General features: G+C 38.6%; 1 protein-coding gene and 1 long non-coding RNA gene across 5 annotated transcripts; one reads left to right on the forward strand and one right to left on the reverse strand.

Annotated features, from left to right (window-relative positions):
* Window positions 1-561: 561 nt before the first annotated feature.
* On the forward strand, window positions 562-15,952 carry LOC106601098 (putative E3 ubiquitin-protein ligase UNKL). 4 transcript variants are annotated; one of them, XM_014193020.2, is made up of 16 exons: window positions 562-719; window positions 1,510-1,719; window positions 4,687-4,863; window positions 5,828-5,961; window positions 6,644-6,779; window positions 6,877-6,994; window positions 7,124-7,208; window positions 7,307-7,467; window positions 7,942-8,130; window positions 8,688-8,741; window positions 9,424-9,601; window positions 9,709-9,798; window positions 9,897-10,130; window positions 10,290-10,483; window positions 10,608-10,865; window positions 11,068-15,952. In XM_014193020.2, exons 1-16 carry the CDS (start codon window positions 655-657, stop codon window positions 11,221-11,223), a joined length of 2,439 nt encoding a protein of 812 aa, XP_014048495.1. In that variant the 5' UTR covers window positions 562-654; the 3' UTR covers window positions 11,224-15,952. The 4 variants fall into 4 exon arrangements, with proteins under 4 accessions (XP_014048495.1, XP_014048496.1, XP_014048497.1 ...); XM_014193021.2 differs by lacking the exon at window positions 8,688-8,741; XM_014193022.2 differs by lacking the exon at window positions 7,942-8,130.
* Window positions 15,953-16,066: 114 nt separating this feature from the next.
* Window positions 16,067-17,609, reverse strand: LOC106601052 (uncharacterized). The gene is made up of 5 exons (XR_006769185.1): window positions 17,574-17,609; window positions 17,339-17,451; window positions 16,916-17,120; window positions 16,726-16,811; window positions 16,067-16,354 (listed from the first exon to the last, which is right to left on the reverse strand). It is a non-coding gene; the product is annotated as an uncharacterized lncRNA (long non-coding RNA).
* Window positions 17,610-18,207: the final 598 nt, after the last annotated feature.

Consider the following 18,207-nt stretch of genomic DNA (forward strand, 5'->3'; position numbering starts at 1 on the left):
CAACCTGTACAAACACTCCTTTACCCCTAATGGCTATTGCCCTTTGAATGCAGGCGTGCGGGCAAGTCTGTGAACAGGAACTGGTATCATTGTCCTTGGTCATCATAACATAGGGATGATGGTAATGTGATGGTGAGGTTGATGGTGTTGCTGATGATGATTTTGGTCAGCACATTTTTGATGTGATTCGAGGATGTGCGCTTTGCAACTTTGTACTATTGCTATTTTTACAGATCCACATGCACTTTTTGAATGCGCAAATACACTTTCCACAGTTGTAAATGTTAGGGATTTCAGAATATTTGCACACAAATCTATCTCCATTTGTTCAAATTGTAGTTTTATTTGTGAGCTATGTTCAATATATTTACAGATCATATTTATTTCTTGATTTATGGTTAATATTTGTGAAATATTTATACAGATTCACCGATTATGGTTTAATTTGTGAAATATATTTTTACATATTTCTGGACTATAGTATTATTTTAATATATTCACACATCAAAGTTTTATTTGTGAGTTATGTTGAACATACGCACGGATCGTGGTAGACAGACACATTTACAGAATAAAGAAACAAATCTCACTCCATACGCAAATGGAACGAAACGGGACAGTTCGCGCAGGCGCGTTTCATTGTTTTGACTGAAAATGCCGTCGGTTTCGAAAACGGCGGCGAACGCTTCTCCTCAAACCGAGAAACCAACCCACTATACGTAAGTAAAGCAAACGTTAAATGGACAAAGACGTATTCGTTAAAATACCGTGCTTCTTTTTTGTACAGAATATTGTTTTATAGTTGGACTGCTTGATATTTCTTCACTCGTAGTGCAGTAAAACATGGTGCTTTTCCTTTTGTAAATTCTTCCCAATGCACGTAGCTAGCCTAGCGCTAACTTGCTAGCTACATATTCAAATTGATACAGTAACTGAATTTTAACAAATACATTTGTATAATTGTATTGTGTGACCGTGAAAATGTTCCACATAAAAAAGAGGCGTAACATTAAAAAGCGGAATTCGCAGGAACTTGGTTGGTGGTTAACGTTAGCTAGCCAGTCAGCGTGCTAGCGTGGACTGGGTAACGTTAGCGAAGTTGAATGGTTTGCCAGCCAGCAGTGTTATCCTTTTCCTCTTTCCACCTCGGCCTTATTTGCTGTCTGTCTACGCATGTGTTTTGACGTACGTTCTGGTTGTTTGATAGAATGCAACGTCGAAAATCTTGCGTGGATTGTATGTGAATGGTCAAAGTAGATAGCTAGTAACTATCACTACCAAGTAGTTTTATCAGTTCGAGTGATTGTAAAATTCAGATACATAGCTAGCTAGTGTCAATCAAATATTAGTTGTAGATGATGTAAACGTTTATCTCCTTACCTTTAGCATAGATATGGTTTACTTTAAATTTCAAATAGCGAAGCTGTAATATTTCTATCAAAGTTAGATGTGATATTCCCCCTGAGCTTTGGACTTCATTAACACCGCCTTTGTCTTTCCATTTTGCAGATATTTGAAGGAGTTTAGGACCGAACAGTGCCCTCTCTTCTTGCAACACAAGTGCACACAACATAGACCCTTTACATGTTTTCATTGGCATTTCCTCAACCAGAGGCGAAGACGACCGATTAGAAGAAGAGATGGAACTTTTAACTACAGCCCTGACGTTTATTGCACAAAATATGACGAGACTACGGGCATTTGCCCAGATGGAGAGGAGTAAGTGTGAAGCTTCAAGTTTTTTTTTTCTTCTTCTGTGAATTGTTATGTTCTGGTTAGATTGTTGCTACTGTATCATGCTTATCAATGTTGTGGCTGTTGTTCATTCCGGTTGAGAATTCACTCAATTTGTGCAGGTTGCCAGTTTAGTGAGCACACATATAACGGTGTTGCTAATATTTTATGGATGCTGCATTGTTTCAGTATGAAGTCAGATTCATGCGAATTCCTGAAGTGAATGATCATCGTTGCACAGAATTCAGCTCGCACCACGAGCTTGGTGATGACCTAGCTTGCACATGGTGTTGTTGACTTGTCTATTGTTCGAGCTAATGTCGATCCGTATGGCCCCGGAGTGGGACGACAGCCGTTCTCAATAATGCGGAACCAACTGAATGATTCAACCACATTCATTGTCATTTCATGGATGTTTTTTTGTAATTCTTGCTGGACACGTCTGCTTTGAGCTGCAGAGTGGGGTTGAGCTTCTTCCTCCAGCTTGCAAGGAAACGATGAACACACCCCCTGTTTTCTTGCTCGTGATTGAACCGCCTTTGCACATAGCCTTCTCCCATTGGTCGAGCAAGCAATGTTTATTGTTCATGAGTCCGTTGAATATGAGGTCGCATTGAACGAGTCCCTGCATTGTATTTGTAACCTTAATGTTAATGTTGTCACAAGTACTTATACATGGACGTGTATGGTTTTTACCACTTGTACTGTATCGTTATGTTCATTGAAACCTAAGTAGCATGAATTGATACGTTTCCGTGTGGTTTCATGCAAGTACAATACCAGAGGGATTTCCTAATTCAAGTATCAGCTCAGCCTAAGCATAACTACTCTTGTATGATAATTAGTAGAGATGTACTGAGGGGTAGAAATTGATTATGTAAGTCTTTATATATTCTTGCTCTATTATTTAATGGCTACTGCAGCATTTTTAGGCCCAACCCTCAAAGCATCAGCTAATTTCACTTTATTTTTTTTACAAAATCAGAGGAACATATTTTGAATGAGCTCATAAGCTCATTCTTAGAACTGTAGTTTTCATTACTGGTGTGACATCAATCTACTGAAAATGAAAGTAACAAAGAATAGGCCTTATGAGCCTACACATTTGTAAAGACATAATCATGATAATGATAGCATAAACAAATGGTAATAGATGTAGCCTAAAATATTTGTGACATGATATAGCAAGTCAAGTTGTGCGGATACAGTTTGTCACTTGAGATTACATATGAGAAGGCTTGTGGTGGTGCGGATAGACACCAAAGGAAGGATGAATAAATTCATAAATTAGCAGTTCATCTGCATCTACCTAAAATAAAAGCTACAGTATTCAGTTCCCATGTGTAACAAAGTCACAGCGTTATTGTAAAAAAACAAAAACAGAATGCTACCCTGTAGTGAAGGGGGAACTTACATATCAGGATATTATTTTTGACGATATATGTATTCATAATATCATGTTATTTCTGCTATAGTTACTGGTACCTACACCAAATCTCCAGTATTTTTCCTTCATAGAGAACATGCTATCTTCTTTTTCAATAGGAAGCCAATTGCAATACTTATTGTATCAGCACTTAAGTATTGTGAAGTCCCAGGTATTTCCCAGCCCTACTAACCTGTCCTGAGTAATATTACAAAATGCCCATACTTGGCCTACTGGAGCAGATGTACTTGTTAGTATACTTACTGGCAGCTCTATCAGTTAAAAAAAAAAAAATGGAAATGTTAATATTTTTATTTAAGGTAAAGTCAAATTCTTATTTTCAATGACAGGGGGCAGAACGACAGATATTTACCTTGTCAGCTCAGGGATTTGATCTTGCAACCTTTCAGTTACTAGTCCAATGCTCTAACCACTAGGCTACCTGCCACCCGATGTGTTGGTTGGGGATTTTACAAGTCTCCCTACAGAATTAAAGGTTCACTGAAAGGAAGCAGGCTATACAGCTAATAACCTATCCTATTTAATAAGACATGATAGATGTTCTAGATTATATCTTGAGAAAGATGCTGTTCAACACTAAGAAGAACAGCTCTGAAACACGATGTTCAAGCCACTCCTATAATTTGGGCCTATTTGTGTCAGAGCACCATAAAGAAATTGAGTAATGTCTCACTCACTAGTTCAGTGACAATCCTCAATGGCACAGGTCTGGTTAAAGTGCTTTGGTCAGATCCACAGTTTAGTGGTAGAGACTAGCTGCGATGTTAAGTATTTGTGGCAAATGTGTAGCATACTGACTACTTTATAGAGTGGTTTATCATTGAGAGGTTGAGTTCCAGCTTCCTATATCAGTGTATTTGGAATTTCACAGCAGTAAGTAAACAATGTTCCTCAATTCAACCAGCTGTCATATTGAAAGTTCTATACAATATTTGAACTCTGCCTGAGAGCGAGCACTTGCACTCTCTATTCCTCATTCTACCAGTGGCTGCTCTCTTCTCATGACATCACATCCGTTGCCATGGTTACTGTTGCTGAGTAAGAAGCTTTTTGCTGTATTTGAGGAAATTATTGGTTTTCAATGTGAATTTGAGCACATTCATAGCAATGTTGCTATTATTTCTGTTCAATTCCTCACCATACATCAAAGCCTGTGAGAGCGCTGTATCTATAAAAGGCGTTGCATTCCTCTGACTCCCACTGTGGGCATTGGCTACATTTTTGTTTGTCTGATGTGCATATTAAGCACCAAGAAGAACGTTTGCCACTAATAAAGGGATGAAGACAGATATATCTCATTATGCTCTGTAACTCATTTCTTTAGCCTCGGTCTGTTTCCTTTCAATTAAAATCTGTGGAATGACTTCTCAGGATAAGCACAGCATAGAATTCTAGAAACATAGAGTAGAGCCCGATTATATGCAGATTGTATCTCTGTCACATCAAATCCTGATCATTTTAATGAGGAAGCCTGCATTTGTCTAATCGCTTCCTTTCCTGTCTAGCTGTCCTTACTTGCACCGGACTACTGGTGACACAGAGCGCAAGTACCATCTTCGCTATTACAAGACTGGTACCTGTATCCATGAAACTGATGCCCGCGGGCACTGCGTGAAGAACGGCCTACACTGCGCCTTTGCCCATGGCCCACATGATCTCCGCCCCCCTGTATATGATATCAGGTGATCTATCATGCCTTTAGTAACCACTCTGTTCTCAAGGTGTCATACCTTCAACAAACATGTGAATGGGCTTGTTAAGCCAGTTAGCTGAGTACACAAGGATAAATCATGCAAGGTCTGATCATGCACTAACAAAATGTACCAACTGATTCCATTCGTACATCATAGTTTAATGAAATTCTTAAATTTACCCATAGACTATATTTTTGAAGCTGGCTGTCAACCCCTTCTCTACCATTGTTAGTGTAACTTTGATTCAACATGGTACGTCTAGCTGTCTCCGCTGAAGTGATAATAGTCTGTATCCACTCCAGTACATGCCCATACATGGCAGTGGGAGAATGAAGCATGTTCATCTATTTTCTTAGCTCAATTAGTCTCCCTGATGCCTCTCAAATTGGCTGGGGCTAAGAGCAGATGAAAGCACAATTTTCTCTTCATAGACATCAGTCATAGTGTACTTATTGCCAGGGTTGTTGGTTTTGTTGAGTACCATTTACTGTGCAAACAATTAAAGTGTTAAATTATGGTTATTTCTTTAATGGGATGAAAGATTCAGTGGTATATTTGAAGTAATATCCCCCATGTATCTCAGAGATGGATACAAAAAGTAGGCCAATATCTGTATAATGCAAGCAATGGACTTAAACTTAACAATAACATACATTTGCTATTTTACTATGAACCATGTGTTCACATTTTAAATACCCGTCACTAGAAAATAGCAATACCCTGTCCAACGTCCCATGAATGACGTCACATTAAGGAATGGGAGCTTGAAATAATTCAACAAAAACAACAGTAAATGTGGTATCAGAGGTACGCTCAAGCGTTGCCTAGCAACTGTTGAGCAGAACAAGTCTGTAAGAGCAAGGCATTGCCTGAATATTCTACATTTGTCTCTTCCTCTTTTTTTGTTTGTTTTGTGTAGTAGCTCTCTCACTAATCTTCTTCATGTGCACAGAGAGATCCAGGCACAGGAAGCCCTCCAGAATGGCCAGTTGGGATCTGGAGAGGGTATCCCTGATCTACAGCCTGGCGTACTGGCCAGCCAAGCCATGATAGAGAAGACTCTTACAGAGGACCCCCGGTGGCAAGGTGAGCAGGAGACGCATTGATTCTGGTGGCGGTGTCACCCAGAGCCACATTAATTTTCTATTGATTTGATTTCCTTGACCTGTTGTTATATTTTGGCATTAGGTCAAGAACAGAATGTCTTATACTGAGTATGTTTATATGCACATTAATAAATCAATATTAAACTGATTATGGCAGAAGGCAGAGTATGGCATTAGTCATGTAAGGTGTTTACATGACTATCTTAATCAGCATAAGATCATAACGGTAGTAAGCATACGCCGATTAAAACACCTGGATTTCGGCGCAATCTTTTGCATTTTTAGGACATGTAAATGCTTTAATCAGAGTTCAGAGGTGTGCACGAGCTTCCTTTTGTGTGAATGAGTATGCATATTAGAAATAGTTTTCACATACAAACTTTGTCTGAACTAAGAATCAAAATGTTTTCGCAAAAATAACATGGGCGCTGTGGTAGAACATTTATTTAGATATTTTTTTATTCCTTTTTTTTATTTTTTGCATTCATCAAAGTCCCGTCAGGTAGCCTGATTTCAGATGTCCATGTAAACAGGATTATTAGGCGACTCGTTCTTGAAAAGCATGTAAACGTTTTAAATCAAGTGATTATGTTAATCTGACTATCCACAATAATCGTTTTATTGTGTGCATGCAACATACTCATTGTGTGCTTTCCTTCCAGACACCAATTTTGTTTTAGCGAACTACAAAACAGAGCAGTGCACCAAGCCTCCACGACTATGCAGACAGGGCTATGCCTGCCCTCACTACCACAATAGTAGAGACAGAAGACGAAATCCACGCAAGTTCAAATACAGGTAGGAGATTAGGACTGTCTAACGACAAAGAGAATGCCTTTTTACAACTGTGTAATAATTCTGTAATATGTAGTTAACCCCTTGAATGATGTGTCAGGTCAACTCCGTGTCCCAATGTGAAACATGGGGATGAGTGGGGAGAGCCATCGAAGTGTGACAGTGGAGACAGCTGTCAATACTGTCACTCACGCACTGAACAGCAGTTCCACCCAGAGGTAAGTGGGACATTGGACACTTTATAAACGCTTAGCACATTTTGTTTCTTGCAATGAGGAATCTGTCAGACCTTGTTTTGGGAAAATGCCACACAGTTATGAGCAGAGAACCTGTCTTTCTCACTTCAGATCTACAAATCCACCAAATGCAATGACATGAGGCAAACTGGTTATTGTCCTAGAGGGCCGTTCTGTGCATTTGCGCATGTAGAAAGTAAGTGAAGCTCCTCAAAATAAGTCAAGGCTGTCTTGCTTGTTGGCAACTTTTCAAAGTTAAAACCTCTCCTGTCTGTGATTTGTGTACTTTTTCAGGAATTCCCTCCACGGAAGAGACCATGAACTCGTTGCTAACAGCGATGCAGTCGGGCTCTCAGGCCAAGCTGGGCTCTCAGCAGTATTCAGAGTGTCCGGTCAGCGAGTGGGGCAGCAGTGCACACTCCATCAGCAGCATCAACAACGGCCAAGTGGGGAATGTATGTGATCTGATTACTACTCCCTCTCTGCTTCTCTCCACTGTCTTTTACAAAGGCATCTCAGTTTGTATGAAAAACATGCTGTCTATAGATTAGACCCTGAATAGATATTTAAGCTGTTAACTTTCCTTATTCGTTACACCTTTGTTTTGTATATTCTTGTCATTTTATGTTTCCATTCTTCTGTTTTCTATACTTGCCTTGTATTTCACTAGCCTGTAACATCATTTTGTTTCTGGTAGTACTAGTGCACCAAGAAATATACAGCGTAATTCAAATTAATATAGGATTCAACAGAAACCAAACCTTAACAATTCAGTGTCCTCTCTCTCTTTTTCGCTCTCGCTCTCTCTCTACCCCCCCCCCAATATTCCATCTTCAGCTATCATCTGCTCTCTGGCCTTGTTAGGAAAGCTGGGCTTGTTTGGCTGGCTCTAAAACCCTATTAAGACCATGTGTACTTCTCTCCCTCAGGTTTCATATTCTAATAGTCCGACTGTAACACCAAGCTCAGGAAGCAACAGTTCATTGTCCCCAATCGGACCCATCGGCAGGTCCAAATGCTTAACTAATGGTAGCTTATGTTCAGAGTCCACCACGTCAAGTGTGTCATCTCTGACGTCTAACTATCCCAAAGCGCCGGGCTTTGAACGCGAGGATCAGGTACTACAATAAGACTGCTCTCTCTCTTTCCCCGTCCTTACGGGAAGACCCCCGTACTCAGCTTAGTGTAGGGCCTGACCCACTGCTGTACACACTTTGGTCATAGTTTCCATTCTTTTGATTCAGAATTTTGATTTATTTCTATATTCAATTATTTGTCAGTCACATTTTTTATGTTATGTCATTTTCTATAAATTTGATAACTTGGTGAATACTGAAATTAACAACCAAGGCTAAATAAATAATAATTTACCCGTTCCAGGTCAAATTCAGTGTTGTGCTTAACGTTTTATGAACCTAGATTAGACATTATGTTTGGATATGGAACTTGTATTCATGTTATCTATTAGTTATAAAACAAATGTCTGCTTATTTAGTTTTAGACTGTCTTAATGGGTTGTGCTGATGACATTAGACATTTTCTCTCTTTTGATAGGGCTGCAGATGACTGATTATTAACTGAATTTTCTTCACTTAAGAAAGGTGTTGGCTTTCTAAGACCCAGCCAATTGCTGGGTTTAAGTGTTGGGTCATGTGAATGTGCTGTCTGTTTTCAGATAAAGAACTATAAGGGACATAGCGATCAAAAGATGATGGACCAAGACAAGCAGGTGAATAACTAAAGCATTTGCCACTGCCTTTGTATTCCTAGAGGTTAGTGACTGTGTTTCCCCTATATTAATTTCCCGCTGGCCCAAAAAATATGATTTATGGAGAATCATTTTCATTTTAAGTGTAAACTTAAATGACTAAAACCACATATAAAGTATGTAGAAAAGATAATGGATCTATACATTTTTTAAATAAGATCATCTTTGAGAACTAACAATCACCAAAAATAAAAGCCGTAGTCAGGGAGTCTAAAATTCAAAAAATGGCATGGGGCATCCATTGATATGTTAATGTTTGAGTCACTGATAGCATAAGCCATGGCAAAATGTGTAGAATTGCAGGAACTTAGATTTAAAACTGCAATTTTGCCGCCTATGCTGAAAATAAACACGGGAAACACTGCAAGTGATATGTAGAACATTTTCTATTTAAAGGTATTCCTGTGGAGGCAAAAGGCTTTTGCTGTTATAATTTCAAAGTCATTGGGATTTGTCCAATCGACTTGATAAAAAAGGCCTATTCATAATCTCCCATCTAAAGCATATGACCAGGCACGTAATCTGTGGCTTGTCTTACTTCTTAACCGAGCACCAATGTAGTAAAGCTAAGTATTGCTCAAATTGACGCTCAAAGTGACACTATTAATGAAACAATGCCTTACTATGTACGCCTCTTTTACAGACACACAATAGTGTATTCTCTGGGATGAACCCTCTGGCATCCAGCATAACCTCCAGTATAGAATCTAGCCTGGCCTCCAGTATTGGATCAGATAGTTCCTCACCCACCACCTTATCAACAATGAATGCAAAAGCAACCCCATTCTATCCTGGGAGCAATACTGTGGAGTCAGTTATAGGTAAGTGTACTTGTATTGTGCAAACTTGTTTGAGGGGTTAATGTACCTCTTTATACAAGGAATACTTCTTTTTCAAATAAATAAAAACGATTTGCCTTTTCTTTCAGGTTCTGCTCTTGACCTGAATTTTTGTGACATCAATGTTGCCTCTCTTGATAAAGAGTTTGAGGAGCAAGAAAACAACAGTCTTGGTTTAAGTAAGCAAACCTTGTTTGAAACATTGAACACAATTGACTTAAGTGTGTTCTGCATTTTTTAATTGCGAAATTGATTTATGCTTCCTGTTGCACTCTAGGTCAAAGGATGTTGGGAGGATCCGCTCCGGTCAACATTCCTGGCTCCCTTGCACGGTCTTCTTCATTGAATTCCAACTCATCGCTCTCTGCCTCCCCTCTGAGCTCTCTCTCCCAGTCCCTGTCCCAGTGCCTGTTGTCAGGAATGGCTCCACAGCAGACTCAGCCTCAGGGCCTGCTAACCAAACCTGAGCATGGCCTTCTGGGAACACCTACCTCCTCTCAGAACTCTCTGGGTAAGTTAACAATATAATATTTACTAGTGATCTTGACAAACATGCAAGAGTGAGCATTATTCTTTTACTTATGAGGCATCATCAACAATTTTATAAATGCATCACTTTTTTTGTTGTTGCGCTTTGACATGAAACAATTGTCCTGATCCCACCTTGTAGGTTTGAATGGGGGAGCTAGCAGCATATGGGACTTTGTGAGTGGCAACTTCTCTCCCAGCCCATCACCAGTGTTCAGCAGCCTGGGCTCCACCACTGTGAGCAGCAGTGCTGACCTGAACCGGCTCTTCAGAGAGCTGGACGAGGCCAAGAGGAAGATCAAGCAGTGGGAAGACGCGTGGCACCAGGTCAAGCAGGTCAGCCACTAGTCCCATGCAAGAACTATGACATGAACTAAAGGCACTGCCTCAGTAAGCAATACATCCTGACCCTTGTTAAACCAATTATATATATATATATAGACATGTCTGTCTGTTCCAGGCTTGTGAGGCCTGGCAGAAAGACTCCCATGATGCAAAAGAACAAGCAAAGTCAGCCGAGGCGGAGCGGCAGCTGGCAGAGCAGAAGCGAGAGGATACGGAGCGCAAGCTAAAGGAGCTCCAGGGGGACTTTGACGTGCTGTGTCGCTCCCCTGGCACACCCCTGCTTAGAAGCTATGGAGACCTGGACCAGCTCCCTCTACCAAAGCTCCACTCCATCCAGAGCCAGCTGCGCACTGACCTAGACCTTATAGATGGGGTAAGACGGGCCAGATACTAAGCACATTCTTATTTATAGTGATCAGGATATACATTATGGCAGACTATTTAGCCTAGTGAAGCATGTTTAAAAAAAACACAAAAAAAAACGAATATATATTTAAGATCTTGCTTGGAATCATTGTATTGAGTTATTATGTTGCGAATAGTTTCTGATACAACCTCTTCTCTTCCCAACACAGGTAATATATCAGCTTCAGTCAAAGAAATGTATAGTTTGCCAAACGCATGATCGTTGCATAGTCCTGCAGCCTTGCCAACATTATGTACTTTGTAAGAACTGTGCACCTAGTAAATCAGAATGTCCATACTGTAAGACAAAAATATTGAAGTGGTAATGTACAATTATTCAAGGTACTACTTAAGGAATTTGCCCTTTGAAGAACTACTAATACATATAGTATGCTTACATTTTCTAAATAGCATTTTGTGTTTCAGTATTTCATATAGTAATTCAATTAATAGTTTAATTGAACTACATAAATGGTGTTTGATAAATCAAGTACTTAAATGTAGTATGTTATTTTGTATTATAAAGGATCACTTACATTTTCCAAAAAGTTTGGGCATCCATAGTTCAAGTGGGCCTAATTTGACTTTATCACTGAAACACATCAGTCAAACGTTATTATTAGTATTGCAACCATCTTTGTGAAGATTGATTTCTTGTAAAGCACTTTGTTGACCTGGGAATTTAAAGGGTATTTTAGAAATTAGCTTTGAGCTGGTTTTGTTTGTTAAATTTTTTTTTCTTAATATGCTAATGTATGGAGCTTCTGTGTGTACTGTGAAACATACTAGAATATTTCATGTTTCCTATTGTTAAATCATGGTATAGTTCTATATATCTTGTTAGTTTCAATAGAAAAGTACTAAACAATAGTTTCTACTTTTCATTCTTTAATTTACACCTTTCCATCAAAAGTACAAACTTTTGAATGCATTTTAGGCATAACCAGCAGCTGTAATATCAGTAAAGCACATTTATGCTAAAGGAGTTAGGAAATCAATTACTCTGTCTTTTAGTGATTACTGAATTGTTCATTATGTAGTTGTTAGAGGAGCATGTCTTGATGTACATAAGTCTGACATGGTGAAATTGATAGGATTCCTACTAGCTCTCAAACATGTCTAGAACATATCTGATACTTGGCCTCTACTCTAGTCTCAAGTGCCTTGCCTTAGATGATAACCATGACCATCGATGCTTAGAGGATTGTTGTAAAAGCAGACACAGGTAGTCAAAGCCTCTGCACACGTTTCTGCATATATGTCTACTTAATTTTGCTACTTTGCATCATGTGCATTGCCCAATCCTATGTCAAAGTATTTCCTCAGATTATAGTTGTATGAAGATAAAAATCTTGTCAGTGCCTGTGTCCTGACTTCACGCTTACAAACATAAAACAATATATTTTCCTTGTCTACACAGGCAATGGTGCTTTTTTTTTGATGCGGCTTCAGTATAATTTCAAATGACCATCTTTGATTTAATGTTTGGGAGTATGCAAGCAAGGAAACAACTCTGGTCTTGTTTTTAAACAAGATAAAAACAGGCTCTGCTATACATTTTAGACAGGTGTTTGTTGTAAGATGCATCATTGGTGTTGAACCTGTAAGTTGTGTTTTCAAATATGACAGTGTAATGTGCTTAGCTAGGTTAATCTAATTGAAATGACCTTCTACTGTGTTCAAAATGTATTTTTCCTCGCTCTATATCTTGGTCCTTTTAATATTTACAGCAATTAGTATGTTCAGTAGAAAGAACCTTATAATATTCCCAGGTACACGATTTGTAACTTAGTTAGAAAAATTGAGAAATACAATTGTTTACATTTACATGGATGGTAATTCAGAAACTCAGAGAAAAACAAAACTTGTGTTTCTCCTAAAATAAAAAAGGTATTGTGTTCCCTCATGTTTATCAAGTTAAAATGGCAGGTGAAACAATTTTATTGCATGTCTTATACGCGTCATATGTTAACCAGCTACAAATCTAGATCACTGCCAGATATATTTGTATTGTCAGTAGCATACTGTAGAGTCGATCACTTCACTTTTGCAAGCTTTGTTGCTGCTGAGAGAAAGATGTATACATATAGTTGTAATGCATTTAGATTCTTGAATGTTATTGTGCATACACAGTTCAGACATCAGTATCCTAATTTCTCACACAAGTTAAGCAGTGACACATTTTACTTTACATATAATCAAAATGGCGTCATAACAATGACTCTTATTACCTAACATTCAGAGACATGTCATGGCGTCTAACATTTGGTATACCAAGTTTATAACTTCTTTAATGTTATAGTTCAAGTAAAGTACCACTTAAACAAAGACTCATTAGATTAAAATGTTTTGATTTTCGTTTTAGGCAGTCACACGTTCGGGTACTTTTGTGAATCTTCGAAACGTTGTTACAGGCCAATCAATGTACTGCTATAGAATGTCTCGATTCTTAAATTGGTTGGAGAATCCTAATAAAGCTACTGGGCTACAGTAAATGCTCACCCCAGTTTTTAATATCGCAGGGTTTTTTCCTGTGATGCCAACTAAGTTAATGTGGACTTGACTCAAATGAACCAAAGTGGTGTTGTAGTTTGTTCTTGTAGTTACTTTTAAAATGTATTGAAATGTACAATTTAGTATAACATTCTCTTCAATGGTTCAATGACAGAAATAACTATGCCAACTGCTTTTGCTGACAATAGTAATGGACTTGAAGCCCATTTGTAGTTTTACCAAAGACCTTTATTGCGATTATGTTTATTTTTTTTTCATTTTAGTAATCTAAGCAAATCATTAACCTAATTTGAAACAAACCTAACCTAACACCTAATGTAGATTGGTGTGCATTTACAGAAACTAATGGCATCGCTGTCCTTTTTTGTAAAACAAATGACTGGTTAGCAGCATACACACAATTCTAATTGGCAGTTGTCTACAGTGAAGGAATTTCAGAAGTTAGGGACATGTTAATATTCTTAAGTGGCCATATAGATGAGTACCAGTGGAGGCTGCTGAGGGGAGGACGGCTCACAATAATGTCTGGAACGGAGTGAACCATTCCACCGATTCCGCTCCAGCCATTACCATGAACCCGTCCTCGCCAATTTAAGGTGCCACCAACCTCGTGTGATGAGTACTATTTTGAAGTATGTTTTTCTTTTCACTTTACAGCTAAAATCTCTTAATCAGTTTTAAATATTGATGGTTGTGCACTACTTGTATGCTGTCAGGAGTATAGAGTATAATTTGACTGTAATGTGCTTTTGTTTTCATTTGACTGGTGTTTTCTTTGTTTTAATTCACAATTTACTGCAGTCATTGGAAAGATGGTGATAGCGTATCATTTGTTTATTGGTTAGATATTTGAGTGGGTCATTGACGGGTGAAATGACAGAACTTGATTTATTTAAACCAGCATCAATGGCAGATACAGACGTGAGTAAGTTGAGGAGCAACTCTTCACTCATTCGTTCTTGGTCCTTAAGCCCTCTTCAATGTGGCATACTAAGTATACATCTTCCTTTTACACTGAATAAGAAAAAATTTAAGCTCATATTTTATAAATATGGCTCTAAATCATTCAATGTTATGGCCATATTAAACTAATGTTCTTTTACTATGGAACAATTTTTTAATTTTTTTTATAAATCTGTGCCTTTGATGTTAAAATGTCACATTTTAACTGGCATTTGAAGAGTATTTCTCTTAATGATGGGTGGCTTCATTGAGGGTAAATTGTTATTACAGTAAAACTGAAGAAAAAAAATCCAAATTCTAGTGCCTTTAGATAATTGTATGTACCATAATCTCCCCAATTTAAAATCTGTGGTGGATACCACTCAGATGATTCGATTTTTCGATATTATCACTTAATGGTTCTCGAGTGGTAAAATTTGCTTTGTCACTCTGAAAAGTTAAGAATTCTGTGTAAAGAGCTTGCATTCGTAAGTGATCAGAGAAGGGCCGTTTTGAACCAGACTGCATGTTTCGTAAGGGTGGCTTAGGCAACCTTAGAATGATGAATACTGCTTCTTCATCTGTCTGTATTTGCCATATCAGTCTTCATAACATGCCACAATACCTACCACCAATAAATATGATTCCTTCTGTACTCAACTTTATTGGCACAAGAAAAAAACAGACAATTAATTTTAAAGAAAAGCACCAAGTAGGACTCATTGTTTTGTAAATTTAAATGTAATTGAGATGTAACAATGCTCTGCAGTGGATTAGCATAATCTATTTTGCATTCTTGTGAAGTGTTGTTTCCTTGTTTTATTAAATATTGTGATCATGGAACCTGAAGAATTTATGCAATCTTGTACATACATAAATGTATGAAGCTGTTCCAATTTTAGAATGAAAAGGAAAAAAATGCATATTGCAGCATAAAACATTTAATTGTTCCCAATAGTTAATTTCAAAATGTTCATTTAACATAGAAACCCTGAAATATTGAATGTACCGTTCTAAATTAGATATTTAATAGGTCACTGGAATAATATGGAGAGCAGTTCATCAGTTAGCTATGATGTAGCATCTAGTTTTGTGAATTGCTATACAATGAAATAAATGTAAGACTTAAACACATGCAGTTTTCCGGTCTCTGTATTTATCAGTGTAATGATTAAGGGGAGGGGGAATACATTTTATTTTCTCAGGGTTTCAGTTATGACTGTAGGATAAAAGGTTTAATTGTGAACTGTAGTTCATAGATGTATTTACGCTGATGTCGATGGAAGTAGACATTTGTATTACGAATGAGAAACATGTCCCTTATTTTGTTACAAGTATGGACAAATAGGACATTGTATATTGAATTAGTATTCAACTACCCCATAGAAATTATCAATGGGAGTTCCCCTGTCTTAAAGTTGATCCTCTTTATGGAATCAAAGGCCTGATTTGGCTTTTTACTCAAAATTAAGTAGAAGGTATTGAATCTTTTACTTGTAGTATCATTAACTTGTTCAATTGTACTGCAACATTATGCAATGGTTTGCAAAATTCACAATTTGTATCATCTTGGGAATTAAAACCATTTTTGATCTTAAATGTGTTGAGTATTTGTTTCATGCATTTTAAAACCAAGGTATGTACTTCTAGTTCACTAAACTCCAACGATTAATGCCCCTTGACAAGTATAATCTTGCAATAACAAACATGAACCAGCATTTTAAGTATTTATTTTCTTCACATGAAAATACCCTTTTTTTACTTTTCTTTTGGGGGGGGTTACATGAAAAGGTTTCTTACTACAACCAATTAAATAAAGATCTCCTTTATACAGTATTGGGATGTATCAAATGAATTATAATCAAAGATTGGCACAGAATTCCAGGAAATAGGTTGGCCCTCTTGGTAATGCTCTATAGAATTAAGGTTCACTCAGATTACTGTGGTATGATGACTATCAGGAGACAGGACATCAAATAGATAGCACAGCAGCTGCAATGCCTAGAGCCAAAACAGATGAGATATTCTCAGAGGTGCTTGTTATCAATGGTGCTTTCTTCATAGACATTCACTCACAATCTGTTTTTATCGAGGTCACTTGATCCTGTTAACTAAACATAAGGGTCCATTTTGCCATTATTTGGTACTACAACACAATGTTTCCGCATTTAGTACAAGCTTACTTTAAAAAAAATCTGTGCTGGGATAAATCAGCATTTTCCCCACTTTGGCAAGGTTAGACCTCTCTCCGTAAATACTATAGTGCAAAATAAATAAACCATAGCATATTAATCTATGCATTCCATTATGAAGCAAAGAAGAAGAAATGCAAAACACTAACTGGTACATGTTTGAGTAGCCTATTTCCTTACCTTTCAAGCATGGAGTCAAAGCAGGTCACAGCATAATCTTTCTGTAGAACAACGATAAAACAAGCGCCCTCAGGTAGAGCAGAAATCTAGAGGAGATAGTCAATACCACAGTGTTACAGTGAGTGACCACTGCATGATGCTATTGCGCAACTATCAAACTCCTTCTACATAGCAGATACCCACTCCTCACCTTCCCATCCCTCTCAGAGGGTAGCATCAGTGTCTCAGCTATGTGACATCTCTGGGTCTCGTCCAGGGCACTCATCCTCCCGGCCACCAGGTGTCAGCCTGTCCTCAGCAGCTGCTCAAGCAGGTCCAGGTGGATGGGGGCTGGGCCCAGTACACTGGAGGGCAGCAGGTGGTTTGGCAGAGAGCAATGCGGACCGAGGGCCCTGCTGCCACCCACACACAAACAGCCACGTTTACAAAGTTCAATTGCTGTTCATACCACATCAACTAAACACAACAACAGTTGCCCCAGACCAATCATAGGCAACGTCCCAATAAAAAGTCAATGATTAAGGGACCTGTTTTGTATCCACATAAAAGTAGTAAATAAGCGATTCAACAACAAAGATTCAGCTAGGCTAAAACATTCAAAACTAGACCTCACCTCCATTCAGTCCAGAAGCCATAAGGTGTGATAAAGATGGCTTGTTCGCAGCGGCAAGTGTGCCTCTGTTCACGGGCCAGACAAGCCAAATGGTCTGAGTGTACACTGGGTATCTGTGATACAGAACAGTGAGTGACAACAGACACAAAATGTGTTCCATATTAAACACAGGGCATATGAGACGGCTATACATCTAGGAATAGTAAATCATGTCTATTGTAGCACTGTGATGTACCTGCTCCTGTCTCATGGTGTTGGTCTCTGTGCAGCATAGGCCCTGAGGGAACAGCCTCTTCACATCCTGAACAGCTCTCTGATAGCTCCTCGATCCTACAACATAGTATTATATCATTCATTACGCGCAACTAACATTACATCTGAAACATTAAAGCCTTGTTCCAAAGCCAGTCTCAGCCACTCTGTAACTGATTGATCTATGTTGTCTGGCAGGACCTGGAAGGTGGCCCAGTATCGTGCGGGGTCGAGGGGCACTGACTGACCATAGATGCCGCTGTGTAGATGATGTGAGCTTTAACAGGCCCTCCAGAGGAATTGGTCCTGAGCGCGGCCTGGGCAGGGTCCTCAGGTCCCAGCACGTCCAGTAGCCTCTTCACAGCGTTCTCCCTCTGCAGGCACAGAGCCATGGAAGGCCCAGAGCTCAAGTACTGGACATGGGCTTCTACACAGAGGGGTCCTAGAGGAAAACACAAGAGGAAGGGGGGGGGGAGTATGAAGAGTATGAAATGTATGCATTCACTACTGTAAGTCGCTCTGGATAAGAGCGTCTGCTAAATGACTAAAATGTAAATGTAAAAATGTTAAATATTTTCAACCATTTTGTAACCATTGTTGAAGTAATCGACTTTGCA

This window comes from Salmo salar, chromosome ssa03, assembly GCF_905237065.1.
Source record: "Salmo salar chromosome ssa03, Ssal_v3.1, whole genome shotgun sequence".
Classification (NCBI taxonomy): Eukaryota; Metazoa; Chordata; class Actinopteri; order Salmoniformes; family Salmonidae; genus Salmo; species Salmo salar.